General features: G+C 38.3%; 2 protein-coding genes across 10 annotated transcripts in view; both read right to left on the minus strand.

Annotated features, from left to right (window-relative positions):
- RASEF (RAS and EF-hand domain containing) overlaps positions 1 to 1,875 on the minus strand; it is an 825,381-nt gene extending 823,506 nt beyond the window's left edge. For 5 of the 8 annotated variants that reach the window (XR_011966209.1, XR_011966208.1, XR_011966205.1 and 2 more), the window contains exon 1: positions 617 to 1,875. Coding sequence is in view for 3 of the 8 variants with exons in the window: in XM_072605244.1 (XP_072461345.1) it covers positions 617 to 1,044 (428 nt within the window). In the remaining 5 variants the exon portion in view is untranslated. The remainder of the gene's footprint in view (positions 1 to 616) is intronic. The other 3 variants (XM_072605244.1, XM_072605252.1, XM_072605215.1) reach the window with 3 other exon arrangements.
- A 10,131-nt stretch (positions 1,876 to 12,006) lies between these two features.
- Positions 12,007 to 16,684, minus strand: part of LOC140501482 (uncharacterized) — a 168,610-nt gene continuing 163,932 nt past the window's right edge. For both annotated transcript variants that reach the window (XM_072605181.1, XM_072605172.1), the window contains one exon: positions 12,007 to 12,661. In XM_072605181.1, the coding sequence (XP_072461282.1) occupies positions 12,550 to 12,661 (112 nt within the window). In that variant the 3' untranslated portion in view covers positions 12,007 to 12,549. The remainder of the gene's footprint in view (positions 12,662 to 16,684) is intronic.

Raw genomic sequence — 16,684 nt, forward strand, 5'->3', positions numbered from 1 at the left:
TTAAATAAATAAAAGTGCAAAGTAAAGAGACGACAACTATAATTATCCCATGTCATACTCAACAGAAAGTGCTTTAAAATAAGGAAGAAACACCTCAGAGAGCATGGAAAAGGAGCGCGGGGGAGGGGGATTACTGATTTCACTGAATTTAAAGGAGTGGTAAAATCATTGATTTTGAAATTAGAACACCTGACTTCCAGGCTCACTTGCCTGTGTGACTAGGTAAATTTGCAAGCTCCCTGAGCCGAATTGGAAGTAATTCTTCTACTAACCACCTCTCAAGATGGGAATGTATTGTGTGCAACCTTAAAAGGCAACGTGGAGATGAGTTATTAAAGTTCATTTCTCCCTGAAGAGTAATTAACAACGTATCCTAATCAAAAGGTCAGACATTCTCATACACAACTCTTACTGTCTGAACCTGTCTTCTCAGCTCGGCTCTACCGAATGACTTTGAAAGACTGAAAAGGAAAGGGACGGAGGAGAGTGATGAAACTTTTGGAGGAAAAAGGTAGAGTTCCACCTGAGACCTCTGGGGAGAAGAAAAGATTGAAGGTAGGAAATCAGAAGGGAAAAAAAAAAGGCAGTTTAAGCTTTCCCTGCCCCTGTTCCTTACCTAGGGATGAACTTGGCTTCCTCCCCGAGCCGGACTTGGAAGTCTTGCCACGCTTGGTCCGAGCTCTCCATGCCCCACGGAGCAGCCAAAGTCGCTGCCTCTCCCATCTCTTCTTCCTTATCCGTCTCCACCGCAAGTGCAACCTGTGCCAGTTCCAGCTGCGGCGGCCGCTCGCCCCAGCTCCGCCGCCGCCGCCGCCTCCGGCTGGCCCCTTGGAAGCCCCGGGCGAACTCCTGGAAGGTGATCGCCCCGTCGCAGTCGGCGTCCAAGCGCTGGAAAATCGCTTCGGCCTCCTCGGGCCGGACCTTGAGCTCGGCGCACAAGGCGCTGAAGTCTTCGCGTTCGATGCGCCCAGAGCGATTCGCATCGCAAGCGAAGAAGAGGGAGCGGAGCCGGGCGATCTCCTCCTGCTGGCTATCTGGCTCCATCCCGCCGTGCTTCGGTCCCGTTCCGTCCCAGACCGCTCAGCAGCCCAAGCAGGTGGCCACCACCCACTGCGGCTCGATGCCAATCCCGCCCCCTCCCCCCGCCCCCGCACAGGGAGTCGGGGGGCAAATCTGGGGACACCTGCTGGGACTCCCTGCGAGTTTGGCTGGCCGGACTAGTTCTGCCACTAGAGGAAAGGTCCCGTCAGGACAGAAGCGCTTCTGTAGCCTAGCTCCAAAGCTAGGCGGTTACCCACTGGGACGGATATTCCGCAGACCGGAGGGGAACTACTCTTCTCTAACTCAGCAGACTCTGGAGCGGATTGGAGGCGTCCGCCCAGGTCCGGCCCCAGTAGTAGCACCAGCCCCACAGAGGGACGGCGCCGCTGCTCCCAGGCCAACTTTCCCAGGAGCTGCTGTTCAGCTCCTCCCTCGCTCAGGACTTCCCCAATGACTAGGGCACAGTGTGGAGTCTCGGATCCCCCTGCCTCCTGGAGCTCTGTTTGGGGGATGGAGGGGAAAGAGGAGAGAAGCGAATTCTCCCTTCGTGCCTATTGCTAAGAACTGGGAGAGGGGAAGAGGGAGGAGGATATGGTAGCGGGGAGGCGGCAGGTGTAGGGGTTCTGGGAGGCGGCACCTTCTCCCTAGGAGAGCCTCAGTTTCCTCTCACCCAGCTGTTGGTCTTCAGGTCAGTGTGCACATTGTTACCCAACCCAGCCAAGTGCTCCGCGTGCCAAGGCGCTCTGTTGGCAAAGGCTAGGGAAGGTACTGAGCCAGAAAGGAAAAGGAAGGGGGACAAAATTACATTCTTATCAGCAATTTCGTCTGCCTGGTGACACTCAACTTTCTCTGTCCCAAATCCCGTGACGCTTCTATGCCAGTCTTGCTGCTACAGATTCTGTATCGCTCCACCTCCCAGGAAAATCGAAGCAAGATCTTGCCTAATATCAGGCAATTTGCAAATGCATGAGATGTTGCCAAATTACAGTATCTGAACAAAAATAATGACAGTTCTGTTGTATCAACCTTGGAGATCTAATCATTTAATTTGACAAGTATTTATTATAGGCCAGAGGCAAGGGAAGGGAGGGAGGGAAGGGAAAAGGAAGGAAGGAAGGAAGGAAGGAAGGAAGGAAGGAAGGAAGGAAGGAAGGAAGGAAGGAAGGAAGGAAGGAAGAATTACTGTCCTCAAAAAGCTTACGTCATGATAATGATAGAATAAGAGATACTATACGGTATAAAATCCACTGAGTCTAAAAGGCAGAAGATTAAAAGAGACTCTTGCTGCTTATAGCCTAACTAGGCTTCCGGGAATTTTAGCGATTACTCTCTGATGCTTCCTTGTGGTCCAAAGCTGCTTAAAAAGAATGCCAGCAGAGTGAAAGTTCTAATAGGGTCTATCTTGGGAGAAGGATGTCTTGTATGGTTCCTGGACAGCTTCTGCTATCCAAAGACCATCCTTGCTAAGGACAGAAATATTCGTGGCAAGTCTTGAAATGAGAAATATAAAATCACTTTCATTCTTGAGCAGCCCGCTTCCACTTCTTCAAAACAGTGGGCAAGTTAAAATAAAGGGGGTAGGGAGTGTTATGATAAAGAGAGTTTTAAGGCCATGAGAAAACAGTGACTTAAATTTTAATACTCTAAGTGATTTGCCCAGGGTCATATATCTAATAAATATCTGAAGAAAGATTTGATCTTAGGTCTTTCTGACTCAAGGCTCAGAATTCTGTCAAGCTGCCTTTTTTAACTGAAATACTATGGCAGGCATGGGATTTATGGTGTCATTATGTGATTACTCTTTGCACTACCAAAGAGGAGATAAGAAAGGCACAGATAAATTGAAGGCTAAATCACAATTTTCTTTCTGGTGAGACAAATAAAGGGACATACTTGGTCATCCTGTATGTTCAGTGAACCTAAGTAAAGATCATGAAGATAAGTATAGTTTTTGCACTAATATTTGTTTAAAAGAATACAATGCGGAGGTAGAGAAATTCTACAAAGAACTTGTTAAAAAGTCTTCCAAATGAAAGCACTACCTATTTGGTGACTTCAGTCCAGAAGTGGGCATAGAGGAAGGCCAAAAAAAAGATGCTGAAAAATATAGCTTGGAATCAAGAAACAAAATAGCCAAAGAATGATAGACCATACAAAGTATAGCTTCACATCTCTTTATTATATGGAGAATATTTCCTTCAACAAGAGAATCAGACAATGGTGAACATCAAACAGCATCAAAAAAAAAAAAACATTAAAAGGCCTATAATAAATACTTGTCAAATTAACTCAACAGGGAGGAAACAATAGATGTAGGCAAACCCAGCTATCTGGGCGCAATCAGACCAGAGATCAAAATCAAATTAGAAAAAAGGATAAAGATGGGACTAATTGTACATAATCTGAACTATTAAACTAACAATACTGAATTAGAATCAATAAAGGAATTTAGGACATCCAGGAATATTACAAAACTTTCTTACAAAAGTTTAACTGGTATGAAGCAATCAACACAAGAGCCTTGAAACCTTTTCAGCCAATAAACTGTTGATCTCCTTGCCAAACAAAGAGATGTGAAGGTCAAGGAAGGGCAACACCAGTTTGGAATATAAACTAATTTATGAAACCTCAACTAGTATGATGGCTGAAGATTATGAGCAGTGTGACCTCATAAAACACTGAAAATCAGTGGAGGGAAAAATATGTTTAGAGACACCTCATACATTTAAGGCAGAAATCCATTTAAGGCAAGATTATCTAAGGGTAAACCTAAAAGTATGGGGGGGAGGACAGAGAAAAAAATGGGAAAAATCTGTCAATATCACTGTAACAAATTGTTTTCTTTATCATTTCTTTTGGAGCTACTACATTTATACTGTATCATTTCAGATCCCTATGTGCTACATGAGAAAGCAGTAATGACAAAATAAAATGAAGACAGGAAGGGCAACTGAGGTTCTATCTAGCTCTCAAATGCTGTGATTCTGTGAAATATACACAGGGGAGTTCTCTGCTGGAAGTGACACATTTTGAGAGTATCAAGGAATCAGTTCAATTTACAATATCTGGAAGAGATAAAGATGTCAAACACTTAGAAAAACATTAGATGGCATTACCATCTAATAGGTGGTATTACCATCTAATAAACTGAGCAAAAGGATATCAATAACTATCATCCTATATATCTTGTTTCTCACCTCTGTAAAAAAAAATGAGAAAACTATCAACATACATGGAGAACATTCTTACTACAATTTGAAAAGAAAATGGAAAGATTTTTCCAAATAACATTCTACACCATACGACATCTTCCTTTAAGTCCTAGAAAGAAACAACAAATATAAGGTCCAACTATCTATTATTGGTTAACTCTAAAAAATCACTTAATTTAGCGGAACAAAATGTAGGCACAAAGGTTCCCCTTCCAAAAGGTATCAGCTATGCACGTGTCAATGTTCTTAATAGATGCAAAATTTCTTTGATCATCCTCTTATTAAAAGATACATCTGTGATAGAGCATCCTGAGCTCATAATTGGTCTGATCAATCACAGTTGGACACATTGAAACTTGACTTTATCATGGTGATGTCATTTTGGTCCTCTTTGAGAACGGACAAGAATCATTAAAAGATACATGCTAACCACATGTATTTTCCACAGTCACAGAGGATAAGCAGTTCCCATAAAATCCAAATGAAAGAGGCATTCCATATGGATGAAGTACTCAACATGTTTCCTTTTACAGAGGGCATTATGCTGATTTCAAGCCCCACAACGTTACAGAGCTGTCTAAATGAGATTCAGAACTACTCAAAAGAGTGCAGCATAGCAATCTACATGGGAAAAACAAAGATGAAAAATACCCATTTCCAGATAATAATAATAGATAGCAATTATAAAACACTTTACAAATACTTTGTTATTTGATCCTTATAACCACCCTGAAAGGTAGGTGCCATTTTAGAGACAAGAAAACTGAGTATGAAAGGTCATCATTTGCCCAAGGTCATACAACTAGTAAGTATCTTTGGCAGGATTTGAGCTCAAGTGTCTTGACTCCAAGGCCAACCAGTGGGATGGGATATGCAGCCTATTGAATGGATTTGTCAATACAAATATCTTAGACAAATATTAAAGGTGGAGTGCTTATTTGTATTGGGAATTAAACAGTAGGAAGACAGCAGGCTGCATTACATTTGGGAAATCATGCAGTGCAACTATTTCAATGACCCAAAGTTTCTCTGTGAAACAAAGACCCATCTTTTTTTAAAATTATATTTAATTTTAACACATTTAAAATTTTGTTGAGTTCCTCTAGCATTTCTAATACAATATTGAATAATAGTGGTGATAATGGACTTCCTTGTTTCACCTCTAATCTCATTGGGAAGGCTTCTAGCTTAACCTAATTATAGTTAAAGCTTGCCCTTGGTTTTAGATAGCTATTTATCATTTTAAGAAGGACTGCATTATTCCTATGCTTTCTAGTGTTTTTTTAATAGTAATTTTGACAAAAGCTTTTTCTGTATCTATTGATATAACAATATGATTTTTGTTGTTTTTATTGATATGGTTAATTATACCTACAGTTTTCCTAATATTGAACCAGCCTGCATCCCTTCTATAAATCCCCCATGGTCCTTGTGTATGTCTTTCTGATATATTGCTGTAATCTCCTTGCTAATATTTTATCTAAAATTTGTGCAAAAATATCCATTAAGAAAATTAGTTTATAGCTTTTTTTCCCTGTTTTTTGCTCTCCATAGTTTAGGCATCAAAGCCATATTTGTGTCATAGAAAGAATTTGGTAGGACTCCTTCTTTACTTAGCTTTTCAAATAGCTTACATATTACTAGAATTAATTTTTTTTCAAATGTTTGATGGGATTCACTTGTAAATCTATGTGGTCCTAAGGATTTTTTTTTCTTTTGGGAGCTTATTTATGGCTTGTTCATTTTCTTTTTCTGAGACAGGATTATTTAAATATTCTAGTTCCTCTTCTGTTAATCTGGCTAATTTATTTTTTGTAAATATTCATCTTTTTTACTTAAATTGACAGTTTGCATATAATTGGACAAAATAACAACTAATAAGTGCTTTAATTTCATTTTCATTCTTTTCATTTTTGATGCTGGTAATTTAGTTTTCTTTTTTTATATAACCAAATTAATGAAATGGTTTATTTTATTGTTTTTTTTAATACAACCTAGTCTGGAGTTATTAGTTCAATTTTTTTTATAATTTTCTATTTTATTAATCTCTCCTTTGATTTTCAAGATTTCTATTTTGGTATTTAATTGGAGATTTTTAACATTCTTTTTCTAGTTTTTTTTAGTTGTATGCCCAATTCATTGATCTTCTCTCTCTCTCTCTCTCTCTCTCTCTCTCTATCTCTCTCTCTCTCTCTCTCTCTCTCCTTTACTGATGTAAGCATTTAGAGATAAATTCTTCCCTAGGTACTACTTTGACTACATCACACAAATTGTGGTATATTGTATCATTTTCATTTTCTTCAATAAAATTATTCATTGTTTCTATGATTTATTCCTGGTACCACTCATTTCTTAGGAATAGATTATTTAGTTTCCAATTAATTTTTAAATCTATGCTTCCAAGGCATTTGGTTGAGTATATCTTTTGTTATTATGGGCTGGAAAGGATGCATTTAATATTTCTGCTTTTCTGCATTTAGTTGTGGAGTTTTTATATCCCTAATACAGTCAATTTTTGTGAAGGTGCCACCTACCACTGAGAAAAAGGTCTACTCCTTTCTATTCCTGTTCATTTTTCTTCAGAAGTCTATCATATCTACCTGTTTAAAAAATCTATTCATCTCCTTGACTTCTTATTTTATGATTAGATTTATCTAATTTTATTAGGAGAAAGTTGAGGTCCCTTGCCAGTATATTTTACTGTCTATTTCCTCTTGTAATTTATTTAACTTTTCCTTTAACCCTACTGACAAGTCATGTTCCTAGAACAAGGATCTACATCTGCCCCTCAGGATAACAGAGATATCACTGAGGGTTCAAAAGTAATTCTTTAATGACATTGGCTTGAGTATCAAGCCAATGATGAAGAAGCATCTCTTCACAAGATTATAACCTAAGAATCATTTTAGTCATCCTGTCTTAAATAGCTTCTAGAAATGGGTATTTACTAAAGCAAAACAATAAGACAGGGTAAAGCATCCTCCCAAATTTCTGTGACAAACTCTGACAAGGGCATAGAGTCCAGAGAAAAGAGGGCTCAAGCTTTGAAAGCTGATATGGCCATGGAGTACTGAAAAAGTTCCCTTTGGCACAGTATAGTTTCTTTGCTGGGCTCTTTGCTGAGCCTTGAGCTCACTAGGTCCTTGACTAATGATGCAGATAATATCATAGACTTTTAAAGTTCTCCTCTGATCTGGGATAGAACACTAGAGGAAGGAGATATGGCCAGAGGGGAAGCTGAGACTCTCCTTCCCCAAAGGTGGTTCCTCCTCAGGGATGTACTAGAAATCCACAATTTCTCCACCTCCTGGAAATCAATACCTTCTCAACTTGCTTGATAATTTACAGATGGTCCTCAAGAGTGTTGCCACTGTCTCAAATCATCCAAACACCATTCTTGTACAACATTATTCCAGTTCAAAATCTTTTAGCACTTAGTCGTAGGCCTATGGATGATTGATTGAGAAATGTTCTTAGACATCAAAGCTAATTGTTCAATGCTACTTTGCAACGGTACCTACCTACATCAGTAGGGAATGTTCTGTTCTAGGCCCAATAAATGGGATTTAGCAACTCTTGTCTTGCAAAACTAATTGTTATTAATACTTCAAAAGGATGACAACATTCATATATCCCATTCTGAATTATATGAAAGACTAAGGAGTAGTTGCTGCTCCTGTTCAAGCTGCAAATCCTGCAACCAAACATTGACCAATGTTAATGACATTGGCCACTTCCAGAAAATGGTGGTAATTAAGACAATAATCCAAAAATATTTGGAATGTCATTTGCCTGGTGCACAGCAAACCTCAAGTTAGAACATTTCCATCTTTACTTCATTTAATTGGTTTCATCAGATTCAATCCTGCCCTTACATCTGGCAGAAGCTAAAAAGTCAAGTCAAGCAGAAACTGTCAAGATAGTCAAGGAAAAATCCAAGTGGAACAAAACCTACTGCCTTTTCAGTTCAATTCAATAAATATTTGTTAGTTTGCTGTGTACATACTTGTGTACCTTCCCTTAAGAGGACTCTTTTGGTATAAACATGCAGAATAGAAAAAACATAATAAAGCAAGGGGACTTAGTAGATAGTGTGATGGATTTAGTGTTATAAAGGCAGAAATTCAAATCCTCCCCTTCTTCAGTTTTCTTATCTGTCAAATGAGGATAATAATAGTGTCTACCTCCTAGAATTACACAAAAGATCAAATGGAATAAAGCATGTAAAACACTTTACAAATCTTAAAATCAAATTTAAATGTTAGCTATTATTATTAAAGAAAGTTGCATTTCCTTTAAAAACTTTTTGACAGTCTATAGTTATTTCCCTGAGAATAGGGTTTGTTTTTTTCTTTTTTATTTAAAAGTATAGACAAGCTTTACATGCAAATGAGCATAGTCCTTTGAAATACTCACCTTAGGTGTCTTAATGGTGAATTAATGAATTATTATAAAATGCATTTATTAAGCACTTAAGAACATGCAAAGTTCTGTGTTAAGCTGGGAATACTGATGGAAAAGTAAGACAGTTCCTGTCTTTGAGAAGTTTACATTGAATAGGAGATGATTACCTGTATAGGAGGAAATGTTTAGCTTGAAGAACAGATGAAGAAGCCCAAAGGTCCTTAAGTGGCAGCAGCAAACCCATGGTAATGTGTCATTTTTAGTATCCATTAGATTGTGAGCTTCTTGAAGAAAAGGGCTGTTTTGGCCTTTGTTTAAATATCCAGTCATTAGTCCAGTGTTTGGCACATGGTACATGCTTAGTAAATTTGGGTTGACTCAACTTGATCTCCATTGATAAAACTATATCTGTTTGTAACATTATGGTGCCAAGATTTTGGTAATGAGAGCTTTCTCTTGTTGGTATTCAAGTAGCTATATATACTGCAGAGACAGTTACTAGTCTGTATCTCCACAAAGGATGCTTCCCTGAATGATGCCTGCAGGAGCTAGAAGGTCTGTGGTTCTAGAAAAAGGAACAGGGGGTGAGGTGGGAGCTATTGCTTTATCCAGGAATCCTAGGTTTACCTGCCTTTCAGTAATATTCAGTTGGCACTTGGAACTGGTAGGAGTAGTGACAATGGGCCCTTTCCCCACAAGAAATGCTTTCCTTAGTGATATAAGCAGGGATAAGGCTAGCAGCAGGGTGGGTGGTCTTGGGGATGGAGCTATTACTGGAGCTCTTTCGATCTTAGTCCTGGGCTGGTCCATTGGGAGGATGACTTGCTTTTTAACTTATCTCACACAGAAGAACCACACAATCAAACCATCTTCAGTGAATTGAGGAACTGACCTTCAGCAAGTTTATCCTTTTTATCAATGCATTTATTGTAATAAATGTTTTAGTGGAAATAGTGCTAGATATAAAGTCAAGAAAAACCTGAGTTTGAATCCTGTCACTAAAACTTGCTAATTATTTGATTATGGGCAAGTACTTGATCTTTCTGGAGTCTCATTTTCCTTATAATAACAATAATTATGACTATAATATAGTCATTTTAAAGTTTGGGAAGCAGTATGCATATATGTAATCTATATATGTGTGTGAATACATATATGTGTGTGTATAAATGTGTTTGTCCTTTGTTCTTGAAGAGGACCAATTACATCACAAAAGATAATGTCTTGACTCATGCATGAACTGGATGTAAGTGAGATAGAGTTGCACAAAGTTCCTCACTCTTTCCTCAAAATAAAAGTCAGGATGATTGATGATGGCCAGTGCAATGGATGACCTTGGAATCTTCAATGTCTTACCAAGCTCTAAGTACAACATCTGCTTAGTCAGCTTCATGAGAACAAATTCTTCTCATCCACCTCTTCCACCAGGAGAAGCCTTCACATGCTTGGGATAGATATCCCTAATCAATGAGCGTGAGGCCAATCTGTTATCCTCAACCTCTTGTAGGCCATCTGCTGTCTCTGACACATCCTGGCTGTGTGAACCCAAATAACCCACTTAACCTTTCAGTGAGAAACTCCCTAAGATTATAAGTTGCAGAGAAAATGCCAACCTTCATTAGTTTAAAGCAGGCCTGCACAACCCACAGGGTTTTTAATACTGGGATATGGACACTGCCCATGCTACAGCTTCTGGTAGCCAGTGGTAAGAATTAAGTGTCAGGTGGACACCAAAGATGGTGTCCACAGGTGCTGTGCTACACACACAGGTGCTACAGGTATGATTAACCCCACTTACTGTTGGGGAAACTGAGGCTGATAGAGATTAAGTGAATCACGCAGAATCACATAAGAAATATAAGTCACAGGCAGGATTTAGACCCATCTCTTCCAGACTCCAGATCTAGCAATCTATCTCCTACTCCCACAATCATCTCTGTACAATGATGACAGTACCCATTTTACAGGATCATGAGGTTCAAATAGGGAAATGTGTATAACCCCTAGATCAATGTCATAAATTATGAGAGAGGCAGAGGAAGTTGAATGTAAAGAGTACTGAACTTGATTCAGATACCACCTCAGACTCTTACTAGCTATATGACCATAAGTAAGTCACTTAACCTTTCTGTGCCTCAGTTTACTTACCTGCAAATGACAATAATTAACTACCTCACAAGGTTGTTTGTAGAAACCACTTTTCCAATTTTAAAGTAAATCAAGTTCAGTAATTATTAGACTCTGATTTCATTGGTAGAGGCAGCTCCTGGGATGAGAAAAAACCTTAAACCAGGCCTGCACAAGGTGTGGCCCCCAGGCCAATTACAGCCCACCAAAGGATTTCCTCTACATTTCCCTCTCCATTTTTGGGGGGCTGCCCAAAATCCTTTGGCATTCTGCAGGTTGTGCAGGTCTGCTTTAATCTAATGAAGGTTGGCATCTTCTCTGAAATTTACAGTCTTAGGGAGTTTCTCACTGAAAGGTTAAGTGGGTTACATAAGCAGGATGTGTCAGAGGAAGGATTTGAACCAAAGTCTTCCTGGTTCTGGGGCCATCAGTATAACTACAGGGCCATGCTGTCCCTCTACAGCCCTGATAAAGTTCTGCAAATGAACCTTTTCTTGAACTATAGTGAGGTACCTGTGACTTAATCAGTGGCCTCTTCTGACCCCTCCAGTCTGGGGAATCCTAACTCTTGTAAAATCTCTTTGGGTAGTAACTGCCCTTACTAATTGATTTTGTGTCCAGTTACTGCTAAAAACCAAAGAGAGCTCACTAGAGTAATAGGACAAACCTGGACATTTTCAAATATTAAATAGGGCTCATTATAAACAAGATTGCAAGCGAAACCACTTCTTTGGGACCATGGAAAGGACAGGCTGGTTGAAAAGTGTTCCTCTATGTGAAAGAAGATCTTAGTTACCTAGTTTATATATGATCCTCAGTAAATATGTCAAATATTTCTTTCTGGAATAAATTTAAGGTGGCGATTTGCTCCCCTCAGTGAGTGAAAGAGCTGAGTCAGTCATATGGCTCACCCTTTGATACTGTTTTTTGAAAAATGCATTCAGGCTATTTTGACTTAACACTTCATCCACATTATCTATTCCCTACTCTTATTTAGCACTTCTCTTTCTATCTCCCCCCCTCAGCATTTCTATTAGTTATTCCTGGGTTCTTCGCTTTTATTTCTCATTACTTTGATTTATTTTATGATAAAAATTAAGCACAACATTTAAGTGGTAAATTCTTCTTGCATTAGTCTTTCCAAACATAAAAGAAAGTGGGCTAATGTTCAAAATACCAAATACTAGCTTACTCCAAAAAGAAAAGACAGATGTTGGGATGCTATATTATATACTTTATTACTGTGTTATAATTTTTATCTACTACAGAAAATGCACATTAGTACCTAATTGAATATATATAAACATTCTTCAATATATTTCCTTCTTATGTATATGTAAATCTTCATTCAAAAATTTAATTCAGCAAACATTAATTAAGCACTTCCTTTATATAAGGTATCACGATAAATTTTGGTATAAAAACTAAAATAAAAATTCCAAACCCTACCCTGAAGAACTTACACTCCAGCAGTTAGATAAAAGATATATAAATAGGTAAAGAAATGACATATAACAAGTGCAAAAATTAAGTTCAAACAAAATGTTATGAAGATTCCGAGTAGGAAAGGTCATTTCTAGCTAAAGGAATTAGCTCTAAGATGTTATCACTGCATCTCTCCAATTGCAGGAAGCTAAAGAAAATTTAGATCTCTACCTTAAATGGAAATTTCCTTATGACTCTGATCCTTGTGCCTTACATCTTGACTGAAGTCTGATGAAAAATAAAACCCATCATTGCCGGAATGCCACTTTCTCATGAAACTTTAGCATGTAGAGGCAGAACCATCGTGAAATATTTCCACCGTTTTATAAATGTCTTTTACTGAGCTCAGGTTCGGAGTGATACAGCAGCCGTAGAGATGCAGCATCTTCAATCTAAAGGAAAACCACGGCTATTGTGAAATGGGGGAATTAAACCGAGATATAAAACACAAGGATGTTCCTGAAGCATGAAAAGTACTTTAAGCAAACCAGATTATTGGCTTATGTTTGTCAAAGGAGAGAGATAATACCAAACTTGAAAAGGATGGGGGCAGGACTGACCCCTTTGGTATATGCTGAGTGGGGAAGAGCAGGGAATGACTTAGCTGTGGGATCTAGTTTTACTCTCCATGTAAGGAAAGACAAGAGAAAAGTAATAAGATTCTTCAGTATAAATGGAACTTAAAGATGGAGAGGAAAGGAAAGAGGATTGCTTTAATAGTGGGAGCACAGAGTGACATTATGCATTATTATGGAAATGCTCCATTTCCCAACTCCCCCTGCAGCCCAAAGCTCCTCCATACCAAATTCAGACCCTCTCCTTCATGTTGTGAGTGTGAAGTGAGGTCAAGAAGACAGAACAGAGGAAACTGAGACCTGGAGAGGGTATAGACAAATAGACGGTGATGATCTGGAACCAGTTGTTCTTTAGCATTTTTAAAAGATCCTAATTAAGATCTAGACAGGAGTTCTTAACCTGAAGTCTGTAGATGGATTTCAGCAGTTCTGTGAATTTGGACGGGAAGAAAATCACATCTTTATTTTCACTGATCTCTAAGATTTAACTGTTTCCTTCAATTACTTAAAAAGCTTTATTCTGAGGAATCCATAGGATTTAGTAGACTTCTAAAGGGGTTCATAATACATAAAAGGGGATGCCTGATCTATATTGAGTCACTATAAAATATTCAGGGTTCATCTATAACAGGCTTTCTAGGAACAGATTTTTTAAAACTTTGGCAAAGATAGAGAGATGGTTATTGTCAAACAATATATACTTATTAAAGGTTTACTATTTTAATGTTTACTGTTTTAAGTTTAAAGAATTTAAAATTTCCCTAAGATTTTTGGGACATCCTATATAATAACTGACATTTACTTGGCACTTCAAGGTTTGCAAAATGCCATACATAAAATGTCTCATTTGACCCTCACAGAAATCTTGTGGGACAAGTATTATATGTGTTCCCATTTTATGAAAAGGGAAACTGAGGCTTAGAAAGAGCAAATGACTTGCTCAGAGTCACACCGCTAGTAAGTACATATGTAAGGTGGGATCTGAACCCACGTCTTTCTGAATCCAAGTCCATCACACTCTTCGTTATACCACAGCATCCTTTCCTTTGGAATAATTTTACCATTATTTTCAAATTCATTTGGAAACTTTATAAGCATTATTGTTGAACACAATCTTCTCATTTCATAGAAGCAAAATTAAATAATCTAAGATCAATACTTGAACATCAAATATATGGCAAAATCACAGCTTTCCAGGACTACTGCTGAATCCCATGCCAAAACTCCTCTAGCATGACTTTTAGCCCCAAGAGTGGTAATAAGGGAAATCACAGCTCATAGATGCATAGGGAGACTTCTTTCCAAAGTATAGGAATAGGGACTGGACTTTTGATTTCATTAATGTAAGAAATGCCTTCTATTAATGAAAACTGACACCTTCTCTACAATTTAGGTGGTTCAGTGGATAGAGTGCTGGCTCTAGAGTCAGGAAGACCTAAATTCAAATCTGATCTCAAACACTTTACTAACTGTGTGAACCTGGGCAAGTCACTTGATCCTGTTTGCCTCAGTTTCCTCATCTGTAAAATAAGATGGAGAAGGAGAAGGCAAATCATTCCAGCATATTTGCCAAGAAATTCCCAAATCGGGTCATGACAAATTGGACATGACTGAAACTGAACAACTGAGGTTGCTCAGCAACTCAGTTAAGTGACTTACCCAGTCACACAGCCAGTATGTGTCTGAGCTGGGACTTAAACCCAGATCTTCCTGGTTTTAAGGCCCACTACTATACTCTTTATACCACACTTTTTCTTGCTTCTTTCTAAAACAAAAACTAAAAATAAATTTATTCATCTTTTTGTCTTTGAAAGCAAAAAAGCATAAATGAAACTAAGGCAGCTCCCAAGAATTGACACTTTGAGGAAATATTAAGGGAATCCATTCATTTTTTTAGACTACAGAGCTCAGGTCACATGACCCAGAAGTGAAAAGTAAAGCAAACCAGACAAATTGGGGAGATGGCCACAATGCTATAACTATACTCTGTCCTCTGGAGTGTGTTATGAGGTTCAATATTCTCTGCAAATAGCAGGATGGAATAGTCAAATAAAGGTCGATTTTGCCACTCCCCTAGAGTCACAGCTGAACAATAATTTAGGACCTTAATTTTAAACCAAGTACTGGAATTGGAGATACTGAAATCAGGATTTCTGGTGTTACCATATGAATTCACAGAATGTCAGGGCCCAGGAGAATCTCCAAGATTGTCTAGTTCTACTCTTTTATTTTACAGATAAGGGGCCTCACAGAAATCTGTTGAGATAAGTATTACAAGTATGATTAAATTAATACATTCTATAAAGAAGGAATCTTAGGCTTACACAGGTGTAGTGACTTTCCCAAGGTCAATCAGATAGCAAGCTGCAGACCTGATTTTTAAACCGAGGTCTCCTGCATTCTAGTATGGTGTTCTTTCTATTGTACACCTCCCCCCCATACATACACACCCTGTGCCTTAATTTGCATGTCTTTAATTATAAAGTATGAAATTAAGGTGGCATGGGAAAATGTATTAGAACATCAGATTGTACAGAATTGCTAAAGGTGAAATTGACAGCACTCTATCACCAAGAGCTTTTTGAGGGAGTGAGAGGTGCTGCACTTATGAAGGTGGTTTTGCAGAGCAGGAACAATATAAATTAAATATTAAAACTGTAATTTTCTATTTGCCTAACCACTACTTCTCAGCCTCCTTCACTAGATCACTATTCATAACTTCTAGCTGTGGTTTTTGTCTCAAGCTCTGTTTGTGTCCTTTTCTTTTCCTATGCACTCTCATTATCAACTCCCATAGGTTCAATGATCACTTTTATGTAAATGACTCCCAGATAAATATATCCAATTTTAGTGTTTCTCCTTTCACCAAATGCCTATAGGAAAATTTAGATTATATATCTCAAACTCCCTTTATCCAAAATAGAAGTCATTATCTTTCCCACAAAATCCTCCCTCTTATGAATCTATTTTTACCACAATTTTTACAGTCATTATCTCATTTCAGGCAATCAAAATAATCAGACTGATTCTTTGTCTTTTTATTGATTCTATTTACAATTAGTTGATTTTTGTTCTAAGTCATGATTCTTTGTCTCTGAACTTAATTCAGAAATCAAGCTGAATTGAATTAAGTTTAGAAATCAGCTCTCCTGTAAATCACTGTTCTCTTCTTATGTCAAGGAAATCTGTTGCCTTTGAAGACTGCAAGGGACACTAGGGACTCTGATCTAGTATCTTTACACCACCAAGCTATCCCTTAGGGATGTCTAGTTTGTTATCCAAAAAATGTCTGCTTTGCTGTCTGTGGCCTTTGAGATGCAGCCGGACTCAAAACAATGAACATTTCTTAGTTACAGGAGGGAAGGAGGTGATTGTAGCTAGACCTCATTCCCAATTTCCATCCAATTATATTCTTTCATCTATGATGCTAGCCTTCCTGTTTTCTGTACTCTTCCAAATTATAAAAAAGTGTTGTTAAACCCATAACTGGGTCTTTGCTTGTTGGGAAAGGTGAGATCCTTCTTATTGATAAATTTAAGGTCTACTAATAAATAATTCAGGCTCAAAACCTTATCTCTCAGTCTACTTTAATTTTTTTCAACCATTCCACCGTAATTACCACTTGCCTAGACTTTTGCAAGTGCCTCCTCATTGGTGTCCCTGCCTCAAGTCTCACCTAACTCCAATTCATCTTCTATACAGCTGCCGAAGTAAGAGCATAGGTCTGATCATGTTATTCCCTTCTTCGTTAGACTCCAGGGATTGCCTAATACCTCTAGGATCAAGTACAAGTAATTCTGTCATTTTGAATTTTGCAGTCTGTCTCCCATTCATGTATTC

Source organism: Notamacropus eugenii, chromosome 1, assembly GCF_028372415.1.
Source record: "Notamacropus eugenii isolate mMacEug1 chromosome 1, mMacEug1.pri_v2, whole genome shotgun sequence".
Taxonomy (NCBI): Eukaryota; Metazoa; Chordata; class Mammalia; order Diprotodontia; family Macropodidae; genus Notamacropus; species Notamacropus eugenii.